This window comes from Ambystoma mexicanum, chromosome 8 (assembly GCF_040938575.1).
Source record: "Ambystoma mexicanum isolate Mex_15411 chromosome 8, UKY_AmexF1_1, whole genome shotgun sequence".
NCBI classification, from domain to species: Eukaryota; Metazoa; Chordata; class Amphibia; order Caudata; family Ambystomatidae; genus Ambystoma; species Ambystoma mexicanum.
Genome location: NC_090929.1, coordinates 1,082,092,670 through 1,082,111,843, shown reverse-complemented (window position 1 = coordinate 1,082,111,843; position 19,174 = coordinate 1,082,092,670). Strand labels below are relative to the sequence as shown.

The window sequence follows — 19,174 nt, the reverse complement described above, 5'->3', positions numbered from 1 at the left end:
GTCCCTGTTCACCAGAATAGGGAGGCCTTTCAGAATCTATCCACGGGGTTGATTCTGAAAATCCATCTTAAAAGTCACATTAAGGGTAAAAGGGATTGTAGAAAATATACTATCAGCAGAGGGATGACATAGGCTGCATTTTAGTGATGAAGGAAAGAAATCAACAAATGTAGAAGGAATAGGGCAGCGTGCCTCTGGAAGTCTTTGACTTGGGTAAATAAGGTTTAAGTTACTTACCTGTAACTATTGTTCTCCAGCATGGGTCTGGCATGTATTCACATGCTCATGAATATTCCCCGTTGTCAGGCTGGGTATCCTCGGTAAAAGAAAAAACTGTTTCACTTTCACTTCAAAACTGTATTTCTCCTCTAAGCCAATCACTGTCCTCTGGGTCATACTGCCCCCATCAAATGACAGTGCTCTCCCTAAGCTCCACCCCTGGTGGCCATCTTCAGATTTGGAAAGCATGTAAAGTGGCAGTATGAACCAGGAAGAGCCACAGAGGAGACGGCGGGAGTGTTCGCATGTGAATCCATGCTAGACCCATGCTGGAGAACAATAGTTACAGGTAAGTAACTTAAACTTTATCCAGCATGGGGTGTGGCACCGATTCACATGCTCGTGAATAATGATTGCACAGCAGTACATATACACAACCACGGGAGGTGGCAAGGCTTAACAGAAGCAATAACACTCACCTCTGACTCAACTCAAACAAACAGGTTGTGTAGCACCGCTTAGCCGACTCAGGACTACTATCTGGAATCACAGTCAACGCAGTATAACCTTGTGAAGGTATGCATGGACCTCCACATAGCAGGCCTGCAGATGTTGAGCAGGGGCACAGCAGAGAGAAACTCCATAGTTGCTGCGATTGCTCTGGTGGAATGGGCTCTCGGTCGGCCTGGCATCGCCTGCTCGCCAGTCGATGACAATGCATGATACAGCCGGAGAGTCATCTGGAGATGGAAGTCTTTGATCAGGCCTTTCCTTGGATTTACAGGTGCAAAGTTGATGAACATCTGAGAAGTCTTCCGAAAAGTCTTAGTACGTGCCACATAGAACTTCAAGGCATGAGCAATGTCCAGCGAATGCAAGGCCCTTTCCACCTGTGAAGACAGATTCGGGAAGAAGGGCAACACCAAAGGCTTGTTGAGGTGGAATTACGAAGGCACCTTTGGCATGAAGGTGGGGTGTGTACACAGTACCACCCTCGAAGCGTGGAAAGACCAGTAAGGCTACTTGCAAGACAGGGCCTGAATCTCCTCGACTCTTCTGGCCGAGGTGATAGCCACGAAGAAAGCGGTCTTCCACGAGAGAAACTTGAGCATAGGTTGAGATGCATAGGTTCGAAAGGCACTCCCATGAGCTTAGTTAGAACCACATTGAGCTCCCAAGCAGGGGGAGGAGCCTTCACCGGCGGGAAAGTCCTGAAGACCCATTGAGGAACTCCTTGGCCAGTCTGTGAGACCACAGAAAAGGTCTACCTGGAGACCTGGTGAACCTGGATATGACAGCGAAATGCACCTTGATAGAGGCATGAGCCAGACCCGCTTTGGCAAAGGAACGCAAGTATGGTAGAAGTTGAGGGGCCGTGATCCGCAGCCTGCAGCGGGATAATCTTCTGAGTCCTGCACCACACAGAGAAACGTTTCCATTTATGCCTGTAGCACTTCAACATTGATGAAGCCCTGGCCCAGGCAAGGATGTCCTTACACTCGCCAGGAAGAGCATAACCCCCAAACTCTAGGGCTGCAGGAGCCATGCCCTCATGTTCAGGGACTCTTGGTTGTGATGCAGAACCGCCCGCTCTTCTCTGGCGAGAAGGTCTGGGACAGTGGCAGCCTGATGGACCGAGCCACTGACAGACGCAGCTGGTCCAGATACCAGATTTGGCTTGGCCACGCTGGGGCAACGAGTATCATCCTCCACTGGCACCGAGTGTGTTGATCACACGTAACAGGAAGGGAAGCTCGCACTCATGGCAATAACGCAGTTCCCTGCTAAGCGAGTCGTCAATGGTGTTCTTGAATCTCGCCAGGTGAAACGGAAGGAGGAACATGCCTTGATGAATGGCCCATCACCACAAGCCCTGGGCTTCTTTGGAACGTGCCAGTCAGTGGGTCCCCCGCTGATTCCGGATGTAAAACACGGTGGGGTCGTCTGTGAAGATCCTCACCACCTTGTCCTTCAATGACAGCAGAAAAGACTTGCGGGCCAGAATATAGCCCGAAGTTCCAGGACGTTGATGTGGAAGTACTTTTCTTTCGGTTGCCAGAGGCCTCTGGCATGCAACCGTCCAGCGTGGGCTTCCCATCCCTCTAGAGAAGCATCTGTGGTGACTGTCTCGTGGTAAGGAGGAACTTGAAACGGAGCTCCCTGGATGAGATGCTGCCTAACACCCCACCACTGTATCGCCTAACAGAACTCCTCGTTGAGAGAGATCTTGTCAGTAAACTTTCCCAACACTTGCATCCACCTCGAATCCAGGAACTCCTGATGAGGTCTCATGCGCAGTCTCCAGAGGCGAACGAGGTTGATGCAGGAGGACAACATGCCCAGAAGCGGCTTGATGGACCGCACCGTCACTGTCTGGCACGACGGCAAGCACTGTACCTTGCCTTGAATGGTTCTCACCTTCTCCTCCGAGGGCGACACCAAACAAGTCACCCCGTTGAGTCGTGCACCCAGCAATAGAGCATCCTGAGATGGCATCAACCAAGACTTTGGATAGTTTATGGAGCACCCCAACTCGGTCAGCAGACGTATGGTCTTCAACGTGTGCTCGCTTACCAGAGAATGCGAGAGTGAACGCACCAGCCAGTGGTCCAGGTAGGGGTATAAGTGGATGCCTTGCATATGAGGATGTGCCGCCACTGGGGCCAGGCACTTCGTAAACACCTTTGGGGCCGACTTCAGGCCGAAAAACGGAGCCTTGAACTGGTAGTGCTGAACTTGAAATACGAATCACAGAAACTTGCAGTGCTTCTTGTGAATGGGGATGTGGAAGCAGGCGTCCTCCAGGTCCAAGAATGTCAGAAAATCCCCTTGTTCCAGCTGACCGAACACGTGCTGCAACGTGACCATACAGAACCTTTGGGACTTTAGGTACTTGTTGAGACAACGTAGATCCAGAATCGGCTTCCAACCCCCTGTTTTCTTTCGAACTAGAAAGTATCTGGAATATACTCCAGAGCCCAGAAGCTGCTGGGATTGGGTTTCTATCGGCCCTTTCAGCAGCATGGCCTGCACCTCCTGCAGGAGCTGGGGCCCATGTAGTTCCTGTCACTGCATCGGAGGCATAAGAGGACACCTGCATTGGAACTTCAAGGTGTACCCCTGTCTGAGACCGTCCAGCACCCATCTGTCCGTGGTGATCTTTTCCCACGTGCGTAGGTGGGGGCCTGAAGCCACGGCAGGTTCAGGCCTGCTTGGGGTTAAGGGCTCCGTCCTGTGCACTGTGCCACTGCTGGCCTCTGCTGCCCTCAGTCTTGAATGGAAGAGCGTGGAGGCTGCCTGTATGGGGTACCATAACTCTTTAAAGATCTTCCTGCCTTGCCTCTTGAAGAGCGAAAGGACGACTAACTTCGCTGCTGAAAAGTTCCCAGGAAGTGTGCCGCCTCCGTGTCGGTCTTTATCGCCTGCAAAGATTCTGCGACCGCCTTTTAAAGAGGTTCTCCCTGTCCAGTGGCATATCCAGTACCTTTGTCTTCAACCACCCCGTTTCCATCTGGCGAAACCCTGTGTCTGCGATGTCTACCGGCACCGTGATGGCGTGATCTGAGACCACTTACCTTTCCTGAAACAGTTCTAGTGAAACGACCTTCTTGTCTTCGGGCAGAAGTCCAGGATAGGGACCAGCTTGTACCAGAGTTTCCAGTCATACCGGGATAAAATGGCTAGGGTGTTCACTGCCCCAAGGCAGCAGTGTAAATTATCCTCTTGACCATTGCATCCAGCTTCTTTCCCTCCTGGTCAGCCGAGCGTTTCCTAGCTGCAGCCGAGACCACCGGATCTGGCGAGGGCTCAGACCTTAGGCACGTGGGAGCTGAATTTGGCACCCTGTCCCACATGGTCGGAGCTGTACTCCATTCATTAGGGCTAGGCCTTCCTCCCAGATGTCGTCCAGGAAGAGAATAGACATGATTGTCTTTCTCCTCAATTTGCGTTGTTGGTACAGGAAACCCTCTTTCTTCGTCTCCACGGGAACCAACTAAAACAGTTCAGTGGCCCGTGACATAACCGAACGAAAGGATCCAACTTCGTCCGGTGGGGAGACTATGAGGCTTGTCTGTGTGCAGAGTTTCCCCCTCCCCATCAGTGACAATGAAATTGTCGTCCTTGTCAGTGCCGTAGCGTGGTAGCTGTGTCTGTGTCTGTGGATCCAGGGCTCCAGGAGAAGTGTTTTCGCAACAAGGCGGTGGAGTTGGATGATGCCGAGGACCAGCGCCCCTTTGGAATTCCTCTTCCGCAGAGGGGAGTTTAACCTAGGCGGCTCTGGAGCCTCCCATGGAGGTGTAGGCCCCAATGGAGGCATCCTTGCTGGATCTCGGTGACCAAAGTGTGTAGGGTAGATAGAATGTCCAGAGACACATCCCTAGGTCTAGGTGTGAACAAAGCCAGCAGAGTGGGATCTGGGCTGATGCTTCTGCAAAGGGGATGGAGGTCCTCCACCTCCAGATACTCCCCCTTTCGTGGTCTGAACAGCACCCATTGTGCGGATCATTCTCTCCCTCGTTGGTACTCTAGTAGATCTGCTCCGGTCTATCTGCAGCAGCCTGCTGGTCCACGTACCTGGGAGGTTCCACAGGTGGGACAGTTTCCCTCTCCCTCTCAGGAAGTTGTGGGTCGGAGTGGCCACCTGGTGTTTCCCTGGCCTCTTTGCCACTCCTCCACAACTCTATCTTGCCTTGGTGGCAAGGATAACCATGGAGCATATATTGCTACTAAGGACTTGCTCACCTGAGCAGCCATTTTGATACATTTTGTACTACCATGATCAAGAAGCATGATGGCACATAAGATGAAAACAGAAAGCCTTAAGAGAACTTTAAACCACAGAGTATCCAGAAGGCACATAATGGGCTTAGATAATGAAGAGTGTGTGGTGGTCCAGGGTCAGTTAGTCTGCTTCTGTGCCAAGACTGGTTTATAGTGATTTTTTCGAATGGCATTTTTTCAAATGCCATTATGTTGAAAACATTTTGCCGAAAAAAAGTCTAATTTTCTTTATTTATTTTTTTAAAATGGGGGGTTCCCCGCCAACCCCCTGTTTTTTAACCCTTTTTTTTTACTTACGAAACAACAAAAAAAATATAAACTAAAAAAAATAATACATTTGAAAAAAATTATTTCGGCATAATGTGTTTGACAGTTTGACATAATTGTATTTCGAAAAAATGTTTGATAAAATAACTGTATACCGCCAAGACTACCACTGTCTGTCATAGATGAGGGTGGTGCACACATTAAGCTCACATGAATTGGCTATACTGAATATCTGGGTCTTTTTATTTTATTGGCATTTCTACAGCACTCTAACCCCAGCATCTGCAAGCACTTGCGGTAAGAGCCATAGGTGTCATGGGAAATGATTGTTAATGCGACATGTTTGATAAAAGCTGTTGAAATGGTGAATTAGTCCAGACTCTGCTTTTTTGAGTGCCAGGAATAGCTTTATGTTGTCTGCAGGCACATTCAAGTAATAACTAATGGGAGTTTGCTTGTGTAGCATGGAATGGCTGGGTCCCTATCAATGGGTCTGGGTTGCACTGTATGGAATGTCAATGGGCAGAGGATGATTATTTCTTTATTTGATGGCGACTGAGTCTGAAGTAGCCCCATAAGAAAAAGAAAGTGACCCTTTTTCTGCCCACAGATTTACCTAACAAAAAGAGATTACAGGTGAGAGGCAGGGCCTAAGCCAACTAAGAAGCATATCTCCTGCCAGTGAGTGCCCTACAGGTCATAAGCTGCAGGACAATGTCATAGATAGGTCAACTGTTTAATGTTCAATTAGGAATGAACTAAGAGTAATCAGGATTTTAGCGAGGGGTTCGGTAGGTAGCTGGAACCCTCAACAATCACTCCTCATAAGTATGGTGACCCATACTTCAGTTTTGGTCCGCCTACAAATGTTTACTTCGACAATGATTTAGAATAGAATCTAAGAAAGAGGATGTGCAGTCAGTCTGATTCAAGCAATCAAAGAGTTGTACTCCGAAACTCATATTCAAGTGCGCCTGGATAGATTGGGAAACTTAACAGACCCCATACCAGCAGAGAGGGTTGTGAAGCAAGGATGCCCCCTTGGGGCAACTCTCTTTAATTTCTATATATCCGAAGTTGGCCTTGCTTTCGAGCGTGTTGTGTCATTTCCACCTATGGTGAATGGAATTCACATAAATCACATCCTGTATGCTGATGATATGGCGATTCTAGATCTTACACCCATTGGCCTATAAAGGAAATTGACCGCATTAAAAACCTTCATTGAAGATCTGGGGCTAGACATTAACGTAGCGAAATCTGAAATTCTGGTGTTAGAAAACAAAAGGGGTAGGCACCTGAAGAAAAATAGGTCAAGTTGGGTTTTGGGATCGAAGAAACTGAACAAAGTGCCATACACGCGATACCTAGGAACAACAGTGACCTCCAGTATAAATGACGAACCAATGAAGAAAAAACTACTAAGCAACTGCCAACAATTAACATCTCAAGGAAAATTACTAAAAATATGGAAAATTCTCTTAAATTCCGAAAAAGAAAATTTTACCTGAGTAAGGCGAGTCCGACACTAACCTACGGAGCCGAAAACATGTTTGGCTGTGATTCAAAGATCTGGGCAAGATGTGAGGGCTCCTTCTGGAAGCGAATTCTACAGATCCCCCAAGGCTGTCCTCCTGCCTGCATACTGTATGAAGTGGGTGTCTCTACTCTGAATGTAAGATTAATTTGGAACAAGCTAACAATATTCAGAAAGACCAATGAAGAAGCAGACTTGCCACCTTTTGAAATGCTGACTGAGCGGAAAGTGCAAAGAAAAACTGCCCTAACGGAATGGAGACTGCAAAGACATCTTTCTCCAGCTGGGCACCGATGAACAAACACTATGGATTAATCCCAATGCAGTTAAGAAAAAATTGCTGGAAATTGACTGAATCGAAACATGAAAACAAAAGAGCAAATCACTGTTGTATGAAAAATGCACCAGGCGAAGCAAAAAAGCTTAACACTCTCCCGAAATACATGATTATCTCACCATTTAAACTTCTATAGCGGCTTTATATGAAATTTCGATTAAATCTTTTCGAAACAAAGGAAATTCTAAGTCATAGACGATTGATCCAGTCCGGAAATACAAGCTGCAGATTCTGCTTAAAGGAGGATGAAAATTTAAAACATTTAGTCCTCTTTTGTCACGCCTTAAAAGATTTACGAGGAAAATTCCTGGGTAAAGAATTAGACAAATGCTTGACTTACAACAATGATGATTGGTGGAAGCAAATGCATAACAGCGAATGTAAATCACTAATGCTGGCACTCATGAGGTTCCTAGAACAGTTGCAAAAGATGTTGGAGTCGGTGTCTGTCGTCCATTAATGAAAGTGAACTTAAATAGCAGCAAATGAAATTTAGTGCTAATAATTGTGATCCCCTTTTTTTGTTCTATCTTTTTATATTTTATTTTTAAAGACTAATTGGAAACTTATGTATAGAATTAGTTTGTATAAACTATGTGAAATAAAAAATTAAAAAAATAGAATCTAGTTCCAGGTGCACCTCACTTAAGAAAACTACTCATGACGACCAAAACTGAACACAGCTGTAGAACACAGGGTATGTGATGCATTGTTAAAATCTAGTATTCTGCCAACCACTGGTGAGTATTGTCCAAACAGGTTGATACTATATATTGAAAGCATACCAGACATGGCAAGACACTTTCCTCAAAAGCGATTTGAACACTCCAATTTGCATAGAGTAAAGCCAACCAACATGCAGAAACTCAAACATGACTATGAAAGACTTGCTTAACTTTGCCAAGTTGTTACTGTTTGCAGGCTTAACTCACCTGTGTGGGATGGTGCTGCATGGCCAGGCCTCGCAGCAGCCTCAGTATAAATGGCAGAGCTGGACGAGAGAGGAACTTCTTCCAAATATCAGAATCCAAACTACAGAGAAAAATAAAGAAAATCACTAAGAGTGTGCAGTACCATGTATACAAGCCTCACCATCCACCCAGTTTGTGACTATGTATTCCATGCACCACACAGTGGGTCTACACAACACATAATATGCCTAGCATGCCGAGCACACTCTGAACACTGACATGCACACTACATTTACCACAAACCTGCTAAAAAGCATGACACATTTACCAACTGTACCCCTCTGTGCACACATGCAACATTGCACACCAGAACATGTTTCCCTCCGCCTGCCACAGACACCAGACCCCCCCCCCTCATGCTAGATATCAAATCTCAGCCCTGCTTCACTGCACACTATGTAGCAGCATCTACATTTAGCCTGATGATTTGAAAACACAGGGAATTGGTAGTGTTTGGCAGGTAGGCTTGTTAACTTGGCCAATAGTTTTCTGGAAAATCTTACTTCTTTGCATTGGGGATATGCTTTTTCATGTAATCCAGTGCATTCTGCGTGATTCCTTTCTGTAAAATGAGATCTTTTAACTGGTGTCCATTGCTGTTATTTTTGATTCCGGCTGCGATTTTACAGAAACAATCCAGAAACACTTTATCATCTGTGCTGTGCTCATCGTCGTACCTTAAATAACAAAAACAAACTAAAGTGAGACATCAGTACTGTACTCATTAACAGGCAGCATGCTTGGAAGGGTATGTACAATAAAAACTTGATGCAAGACAGAACTAGAGTGCATGTTCAAAGGGTTAACAGGTAAAATACAATGCAAATATTTCAATGAACAGCAGAAAATCTTTTTTGTATTTGAACTTTTGTCATCAGAGTATTATGAATGGAAAAACATGTTCAAGGATGCCCATATTTTTGAAATACCACCGTGTACAGTCTGTACTAGTTTTTCTAGTTCTGCAGCGACAAAGTCATAGCATTATTGGAGCCAAAAGTGATGGCCATACTACTAAGTTGAGCCCCATGACATCAGTTCCACCCATCTCATTTCACACCGAGTTGACCAGGAGCAATATTTGTCACAGTAACTAAGCAGCCATCTCACTGACTGAGTGGATGGTCGGATGGTTTATGCGAAATCCTTGGCAGGGATACTGCATCCATCAGAAAGGAAATAACAGAAGTTCAATAGACTGTTGGTATAATGGATACTTACCTCTCAGAGAGTGAAAACCTCCTAGAGAAATAAATGACAAGGGAGGATGGAAGAACGTGGGGGACCTGACCCAACAGCAGGAACCCTTGCACAGAATCCTCAAAGTCAGTATCACAGCCAGCCAGTGAATCCACAAATGAAAGATTGCCAAATGTATGCAAAGAGGCCCCAGTCCAGCCTTGACAAATACGCTCTGGTACCACTCTGCTGAGCTGAGGTTGCCAATTAACCCCAGATAGAAGCTCTAAGCCCGGAAAGCTCCATCTTTTGAACCAGCTTGTTAGATGTCCAAACACACAATCCAGTGAAAGAAAGCTTGCCTTATAATTGCTCTGCATCTCATTGCACTATAAAACAAACAAAAAGCTAGACCTCAAACTTGTGCTACCCAGTCCTGGCAACCCACAAATTACAGGCTTCTTTAGATTTAATCTGTGAAAATGTTCCTCCATCTTGGAAGGATATGTGGATGGAAAGAAAACTCCTTCCCTCTCTGATCCCCTACCAGCTGGCGTCAAGAGGATCAACTGTGCTACAGCCAGGGCATCTCATTAGGGACAGTGTGATCCAAATAGCTCTGATGATAAATATGAAAAGTTAACTTCATGGTGATTCAGGTTCTCTTAGTCCTGGCTCTCCCTCCTTCAAAACTGTTTGGGGAACGCCTGCACCCACAGGCGGCTGGAAAAGCCGGCTGCAAAAGATAGCTGTCACTTTAAGAAAATCGAAGGCGTAGGGCCTATGTCACTTGTGCATCCCTCTGCACGCCGGACCCACACCTTACCCCCTACCTCACCAACGTTCCACACCCAGTTCCCATGGTTCCACCAATGGCAGTATATTTTTGTATATGCTTACTATAGGTATACTATAAGCCATTGGATCATCCGAGCCGGGAGGCGATGCCGGCAGTCACCAAAGGCAGTACCATAAGGCTGCCGAGCCTTTCAGCAGCTCTCTGCTGCTCCCCGCAATACACCCAGTTGTTCGATTCATCAGGCCATGCGAGTAATCAAACGCTATATTCAAACTCAAAAGGCTGCCCTTCCCAACGGTAAGACACACATTAACATAAGGTCTGCAATCATCCCGGGAAACAGATATCCATGTAATGCTACCAAGGCCCCTGCCTATTGCATAAATATAATCAAAGCAAGTAATATCCTGTTACTGGACCCCACACCCTTCCTTCCACCTTAACTGCCTCTACAAGCTCCTGAGACGAGCGGCCCACATGGAACGCAACACCAACTCCCAGTATCTCCTTTCATGCCGTCCTCCTCTGCAGCGCAAACTGCACTCAATGCAACACAGTCTCCTCCACGCCCGCCCATCAACCTCGACACAGTGCATCGGGCCATAGATACACACGCTACATGCGCCCAGTGAACGGCCAAGCTCTCCCCACACTTACCCTATCGCTTTGAGAGCGCAACATCAATTTATGTAAAACATGTAAAATGTTCACCCACAAGTGCACTATCTCTCGCGCATCTGTGTCCCCTCTTCAAACCCACCCCAAAAGATGCACATTGCGGAGTACATCGCCACCAAACTTCATCACCATCACTACCAGGAACCTACCAACAGAAGCAAACAACCAACATCGCTAGTCAGCCACGCTTGCAACAAACAATACTTGAATGCATTTGCTTCACCCCACATTGTATTGCAGGTTCACGCGGCTGCCACTGCGTTACATAAAACTACGTCGGCCATTAATGCCACCACCTTTACTGACTATACAACTTCCGCCTGCTCTCTCGCCTACCCAGTAACCACTGTAACCAGGACCTCATGTCATAGCCAGGTATCAAATGTTAATCCTTACAATAATGCCGCTCCAAATGTCGATCACCACCATAGCCTTGTACCCATTGGTTACTCATGGCATAGCCTGGTACCCATTGTTGATTCATGCCATAGCCTTGTACCCATTGAAGATTCATGCCATAGCCTTGCATCCTATGCTGATTCCTGCAATAGCGCTGCACCAAATTGTTATCATAGCCTTGCACTGAGTGTTGAATCCTGCTTACCTGCACCCCCACCAAAGGCACTCCCACTGAACAAAACCAACGCCTCTGCTGATCAGCAACCTAACACTAATGCTACCCACATCAGAGTATCTCTTACAACCAACCGAGCGAGTAGCACGCCCAAAAGTACTCTTAACCTGGACCTAATCAATGCTCGCTCACTCACTCACTCCCTGCCCACGCCCTAGATATCCATGACCGAACGGTCAACGACCTAGATGCATTAGCTATCACAGAAACATGGCTACATGCAGCCTCAGGCCATGCACTAGCAATGACCATTCTCCATGACTACACCGTTTTTAGAAGTGATAAGACATATTGCCAGAGGCGGAGAGACTGCCTTCATAGCAAAAAAACATTTGCACATCAGGCTACTTAACACCTTGCTCAACGAACCCTGCGACATCCTCTCACTAAAATTAATGATCACCCCTGCCAACACTATTACTATCCACATAATCTAACAACCTGCCAGAGTCACCAACACCTTCGAAGAAAACCTCCTCCAGACACTTAAGTCACAACCTAAAGCTCTCTTCACAAGTAACCCTCCTAGGTGACTACAACCTCGGACTTAATGACTGTTAGGGAGAATTCTCTGTTTAGGCTGAATTTCCCTACCTAGTGAGTCCCCCAGCAGCTTTGCTGGATTTCTGGGGTTTAATTTTTTTCTCCTGCCAAGAGTGAGACTCTTTTACCCTCACTCTTGGACATGTTGAAGTGTGTTTTCTTGGTTAAACCTTGTGTTGAATGGGCTATGGGGTCTCTTACTCCATAGGGCCTCATGTATTTTTGTGATGTGGGTCACACAGCACCCTCTGTGCCGTGACCCAGGGGTGTCCTAGGGACTCCCCAACATAGACTCCATACCCTGGGACTGACTACTGTCTCCCAGGGCATGTAAAGTCACCAAAGACTTTGCTAGTCTTGAATCCTGAACAGAACCAGTACAAACCATCATATTGTGGACGTACTGGCTGGGGCAATTCGATTGCCCCAGGGTCTGTTAGTCGAGGGGGCACGTCTCCGTCCCCCCTGATCGAGTTTTGGCTGGTGGCAGTGGAAACTACTTTTTATATTCGACCGCGAATATTTCCCTATGGGATTTCCCATTGTTTTAGGCTAACACATTTAATTATTTATTTACGGTAGCCTTAAACATACCGCCGGTTTATATATTTATTTTTATAACTCCGGTTGGGACTTTTTGCCAAAACTTGATTCTAAAATGGCGTTGGTGTTCGCCTCTGTAACTCTGACCCAAAGTGGAGCCCTTTGTTCCACTTTTGGCGGGCTTCTCCACAGAAGCCCTCCAAAGTGGTGCCACTCTGTCTGGGGTACTTAGGAGGGGTGGAGGGGGATTTAGGCACCCTGGACTGAGTTACCTTGGTAACTCAAGTCGCACTCCGTCCTGATTGGCCCAAGTGGTGAGCCGCCCGGCTCACCACTTAGCATGGTTGAGTGACAGCTAGGCTGGGTGAATGGGGGTTTGCTGCATAAAAGCAGGGCTTTGGGGACTGGGACTTCAGAAGTCGCCACAGGACCAAGAATCCGACGAGGGAAGAGCTGAGCCGACCTGCTTCGACGACACCACCCGGTGGAGCCCTGCTGAACCGTCTCACCACTTTTTCCCGACGACCGAGGAGAACTCTTAACGGAGTGGCTCCTTCCCTTGACTGGTGGGGACAACCAGTTTTCGCCTTCTTTCCGTTCTTTGAGGTATCTCGTGGCCGCCTTGCCTGTGCCAAGCACCCCGGCAACCGGAATACCACACTTTACCCCCATACCGCGAAAGTCGGCACCAACCCTTTAACCGGAGGACTCCGCGGCTGGTTTCTTCCCGGGCAGTGCAACGACCCTCTTCTTCTGCTCTTCAGCGAGAACTTCTTCTCCCCTGACCGACGTCGAGCCCTGCTGCCACTGCCTGGAACAACTGCCACCGCTGGAGGATCCTTTCCGCTTAAGGTACTGTGTTCTGCCTGGCTTCCCTTGCTACCGACTGTACGGGGTAGATTTAGTCCCCGGCTTTCGAACCTGGGAGTGCCTGGGACACTTTGGCTAAACTTTCTGGGCCACTCTAACCTCTTTTTGACTCTTTGCAAGACTTTGAATCTCTAACTAACAGTGTGATCTTGGGCACATTTTCGCTCCGGCTACTCTAAGAGTGGGCCCTGCCTAGTGACTTTTGCTCACCTGTGACTTTATTCTTCTTTAAGCCTATTGCAAGTGCTCTGGACCTTAGAGTGGTGTGTCTAACCCATTTCTGCTTTTTCTCTCCCTTTCTTGGAAACTACTAGAGTGTCATCTAACGTTAAGCACTCACCTCTGTTTTAATTAAGTGGTGTTTACTTAGAGTTGTCTAGATAGGAGAAAGGATTGAATCTACTTTCATTATAACTGTGTTGAAGTGCTTTTACTATATTTTTGCTAGAGTGTTTTTAACTTATGTGTATTTTAAATAAATAACTATATACTTTTGAAACCAAGCTCTGGTCAGTGTTTGCTTGTGCTATTGTGTTTTGGTACATATTGTGTATACTTTACATACTGCCTAACTCTTCTTGAGAGAAGTCTGACTGCTCAGCCACAGCTACCAGGTAAATCTGGGTGGTACAGACTGCTACCAAAGGGGTTTACTGCTCTACCTGTAGTCTTAAATCTTTTGCAGTGTTCCCCAAGGGAACTGCACAGGTTTCTGCCTAACACTGGTGTACAGCGGTGGGATTTGTATTGAGTATACATTTTATTGTGCTTTAGATACCTTAGTGCAACTAACCACAAAGCTTAGCACTGAAAAAGTAAAACCTCTAACATGTCAGTTATAGAAAGCTATAGTCAAGAGTCCCTTGCAGCCAAAACTGCTGATTGTTTAAGAGTGCTCTGTAAACATAAGGATCTCCTGACTAAGGGCAAGAAAATGGAGCTGATTGAAAGATTGTTAGCTAACCAAAGTCTGGGTGATGGTTCAGAGGAACCTACCACTCCAGCAACTGTAGATGACAGTGTTGAAGTTAACATGGAGCAAAATGTTGATGTTTCTGAGGAAGAGTCAGAAGAGGAGGGTGAGGCTGTTGTAACTGTCCCCCCTAGGCCTCTGCCTGCTCTACCTGCTGTACCTACTGGGCCTTTACCAGGTCCCACATTTAGTCCTCAGTACTTTGAACTGGAGAAAATGAAACTAGAATTGGAGTATAAGAAACTTAATGCTCAAACTGACAAAGAACTAAGGCTAAGGGAAATGGAGCTCAAGTATGAGCTAGAAATGAAGAAATTATCTGTTGAGAATGCTTCTCTCTCTGGCTCCTCTAGAAGTTCCAGTCCTAAAAGACCCCGGATGCCTAAAGAATTGGTTGGTATGTATGAGCCTAAGTTGGATGTGTTGGATTGGTTGTCTCTGTTTGAATATAATCATGGGCTCCAGAACATCACAGGAAATGACTTACTCACCTGGTTGTTCTCTAGGCTTCCCCCTGTTGCAACTGATGTGGTAATGGAGATGGGGGAGGAGGATAGGAAGGACTATGAATGTGTGAAACTAGCTTTGATAGCTAGGTTTGGGAAGACCCCTTCCCAGTATCTTAAGAGGTTTAGGAGCCTCAAAAAGCATGATGGTACCCCTTGGGCTACCTGGGTGAGTGAATGTTTGAAAAACTTAGAGGGATGGATTAAGGGTTACAAGGTGAACACTTATGAGGGGATGAGAAATCTCTTTATGTTGGAGTCAATTTATGATGCCTGCTCTCCTGAGCTCAGACAGCACTTGGCTGATTCACAGGAATTGGATCCTAGGAAGCTAGCTAAGGCTGCTGACTTGTGGGTTGCCAACAGGGCCACTCACAAGGATTCTGGGGTAACTCAGAAGAAGGATGGGGAGAAACAGCCTAAAAAGGACCCCAAAGAGAATTCTAATACCTCCCATACCCAAGAGGGCCACAAACAACCAAATAACCAGGGTAAGCCCCAGGGTAAACCGAATCAGGCTAGTGTACCTTCTGGCCACAAGCCAGAAGGAGGTCAGAGCAAGCCACCCTTCCAGAGAGCATTTGGACAATGCTATGTCTGTCAGGGTACTGACCATATCAAAGGAGATCCCAAGTGCAAGGGTAAACCTGCAGGGATCAGCACAGTCTCCTTAGCCTTCACTCCTGAGGATGAAGTACAGATGGCTAGTGCCCACTTTGAACTCTTTGCTGAAGAACCCTTGGGTCTTCAAGCAACTGTAAACTTAGAGCCTATGGGTCTGGTTAGTCCCCAGAATAGGGTTGTGTATAACTCCCTACCTGTTAACTCTAAGGTGTATTATGTGGACAGTGTTCTTGTCAATGGCCAGGATACTCCTGCCAGGAGAGACACTGGGGCCAGCAGAACAGTAGTGGATGAAAGCTTCTTTCAACCTGAAGATGTGGCCAAAGCACCCAAAGGTCCCACTAGGATGTCTGGAGGCCCTGTCCAAATGGTTCCTATTCTACCAGCCCTCATTCAATGTAACAACATGACAGTAAGGATCCCTGTCAGTGTTCAGGCTGAGGTACCTGGGAAGGTCCTGTTAGGGAATGACCTAAGAACTCTAGGAGTAGTGTCACATACCCCCAGGCCTCCCAGTATGGAGAAGCAGAACTTAACCAAATTGGCTAGAAAGGCTACCTTGAAGGACCCTTCTAAGCCTGTGGGACCCTCTACTGAGAACCCCACTACAAGCCCTGGGTTTAGTAAGTTGACCTCTGACCCAGGCACCTTTCCGGATAGTATGCTAGGAACATGGGAGCCCCAACCAAGCTCCATCATTGTTCCCCTAGTCTCAGAGTCTCTGACTCCCCCTGCTTCTGAGGAAGAGGTGGATAGACCAACTAGGCCCCTATCTGGACCCGAGAGAACTGGTAATTCTCAGTGCTGGTGGAAAACCAGAAAAGAAAAGTCTAAGGCCAAAAACCTTCAGACTGTTGGACCTTCTACTGAAGACCCCAACTCAAATCCTAATATTAGGGGGGGAACTCCTAAAATAGGTAAGGGTAGATCTAAGAGGAAGGGGAAGCAGGTACATTGCCTAACCCCAACCCCTCCAACCAAGAGGCCTAAGACCCAACCTGCTCCCACAAGAGAGGTGGTGAGGAACCTTGGAGGCCCCTCTAGATCTAAGGGAATCCTTTATAAGGACCCCTTGAAAAAGCCTAACATAGGTTCAGAAGTTGTACCAACTTCTGAGGGACTGGTCAACCAGATCCCCTATAACAAAAAGACTGATGTTCCTCAAAGGGTCTGTAGGTCCGTTAGCTTACAAAAGAAAACCTTTGAGTTCACCATTGAGCACAGGTCAGGGTGTCACCATCAAAATGCTGATGGACTCTCTAGGATGTATATCATCGACTAGAGGTATGAGGTTCATCCAGGAGTGGATTAAATCCTCCTGTCCCTTAGTCTGGGGGGGGCGAGTGTTAGGGAGAATTCTCTGTTTAGGCTGAATTTCCCTACCTAGTGAGTCCCCCAGCAGCTTTGCTGGATTTCTGGGGTTTAATTTTTTTCTCCTGCCAAGAGTGAGACTCTTTTACCCTCACTCTTGGACATGTTGAAGTGTGTTTTCTTGGTTAAACCTTGTGTTGAATGGGCTATGGGGTCTCTTACTCCATAGGGCCTCATGTATTTTTGTGATGTGGGTCACACAGCACCCTCTGTGCCGTGACCCAGGGGTGTCCTAGGGACTCCCCAACATAGACTCCATACCCTGGGACTGACTACTGTCTCCCAGGGCATGTAAAGTCACCAAAGACTTTGCTAGTCTTGAATCCTGAACAGAACCAGTACAAACCATCATATTGTGGACGTACTGGCTGGGGCAATTCGATTGCCCCAGGGTCTGTTAGTCGAGGGGGCACGTCTCCGTCCCCCCTGATCGAGTTTTGGCTGGTGGCAGTGGAAACTACTTTTTATATTCGACCGCGAATATTTCCCTATGGGATTTCCCATTGTTTTAGGCTAACACATTTAATTATTTATTTACGGTAGCCTTAAACATACCGCCGGTTTATATATTTATTTTTATAACTCCGGTTGGGACTTTTTGCCAAAACTTGATTCTAAAATGGCGTTGGTGTTCGCCTCTGTAACTCTGACCCAAAGTGGAGCCCTTTGTTCCACTTTTGGCGGGCTTCTCCACAGAAGCCCTCCAAAGTGGTGCCACTCTGTCTGGGGTACTTAGGAGGGGTGGAGGGGGATTTAGGCACCCTGGACTGAGTTACCTTGGTAACTCAAGTCGCACTCCGTCCTGATTGGCCCAAGTGGTGAGCCGCCCGGCTCACCACTTAGCATGGTTGAGTGACAGCTAGGCTGGGTGAATGGGGGTTTGCTGCATAAAAGCAGGGCTTTGGGGACTGGGACTTCAGAAGTCGCCACAGGACCAAGAATCCGACGAGGGAAGAGCTGAGCCGACCTGCTTCGACGACACCACCCGGTGGAGCCCTGCTGAACCGTCTCACCACTTTTTCCCGACGACCGAGGAGAACTCTTAACGGAGTGGCTCCTTCCCTTGACTGGTGGGGACAACCAGTTTTCGCCTTCTTTCCGTTCTTTGAGGTATCTCGTGGCCGCCTTGCCTGTGCCAAGCACCCCGGCAACCGGAATACCACACTTTACCCCCATACCGCGAAAGTCGGCACCAACCCTTTAACCGGAGGACTCCGCGGCTGGTTTCTTCCCGGGCAGTGCAACGACCCTCTTCTTCTGCTCTTCAGCGAGAACTTCTTCTCCCCTGACCGACGTCGAGCCCTGCTGCCACTGCCTGGAACAACTGCCACCGCTGGAGGATCCTTTCCGCTTAAGGTACTGTGTTCTGCCTGGCTTCCCTTGCTACCGACTGTACGGGGTAGATTTAGTCCCCGGCTTTCGAACCTGGGAGTGCCTGGGACACTTTGGCTAAACTTTCTGAGCCACTCTAACCTCTTTTTGACTCTTTGCAAGACTTTGAATCTCTAACTAACAGTGTGATCTTGGGCACATTTTCGCTCCGGCTACTCTAAGAGTGGGCCCTGCCTAGTGACTTTTGCTCACCTGTGACTTTATTCTTCTTTAAGCCTATTGCAAGTGCTCTGGACCTTAGAGTGGTGTGTCTAACCCATTTCTGCTTTTTCTCTCCCTTTCTTGGAAACTACTAGAGTGTCATCTAACGTTAAGCACTCACCTCTGTTTTAATTAAGTGGTGTTTACTTAGAGTTGTCTAGATAGGAGAAAGGATTGAATCTACTTTCATTATAACTGTGTTGAAGTGCTTTTACTATATTTTTGCTAGAGTGTTTTTAACTTATGTGTATTTTAAATAAATAACTATATACTTTTGAAACCAAGCTCTGGTCAGTGTTTGCTTGTGCTATTGTGTTTTGGTACATATTGTGTATACTTTACATACTGCCTAACTCTTCTTGAGAGAAGTCTGACTGCTCAGCCACAGCTACCAGGTAAATCTGGGTGGTACAGACTGCTACCAAAGGGGTTTACTGCTCTACCTGTAGTCTTAAATCTTTTGCAGTGTTCCCCAAGGGAACTGCACAGGTTTCTGCCTAACAATGACCACACTGACCTTCCAGCGTCCTCTCTCGCCAACTCACTTCTCGCCTTAGGCTTCTGTCAATGAATCAATAACCCCACACATATCAAAGGACGAACGCTTGACTCGCTAGTCAACGTCAATTGCAACATCTCCATTCAGGATAACACGTCTTGCCCATGATCGGACCACCATATAATCACCTTCGCTATTCCTGTGGCAAAATCCACCAAACCCCCTACACCTCCATCCTTGCCCCACAGC

At 47.1% G+C, this 19,174-nt stretch overlaps 1 protein-coding gene across 6 annotated transcripts in view; it reads right to left on the bottom strand.

Moving 5' to 3' along the window:
- Positions 1-19,174, bottom strand: part of UBR4 (ubiquitin protein ligase E3 component n-recognin 4) — a 2,945,062-nt gene that overhangs the window by 217,837 nt on the left and 2,708,051 nt on the right. For all 6 annotated transcript variants that reach the window (XM_069611069.1, XM_069611071.1, XM_069611072.1 and 3 more), the window contains 2 exons: positions 8,617-8,790; positions 8,075-8,174 (listed from right to left, as the gene is read on the bottom strand). In XM_069611069.1, the coding sequence (XP_069467170.1) occupies positions 8,075-8,174; positions 8,617-8,790 (274 nt within the window). The remainder of the gene's footprint in view (positions 1-8,074; positions 8,175-8,616; positions 8,791-19,174) is intronic.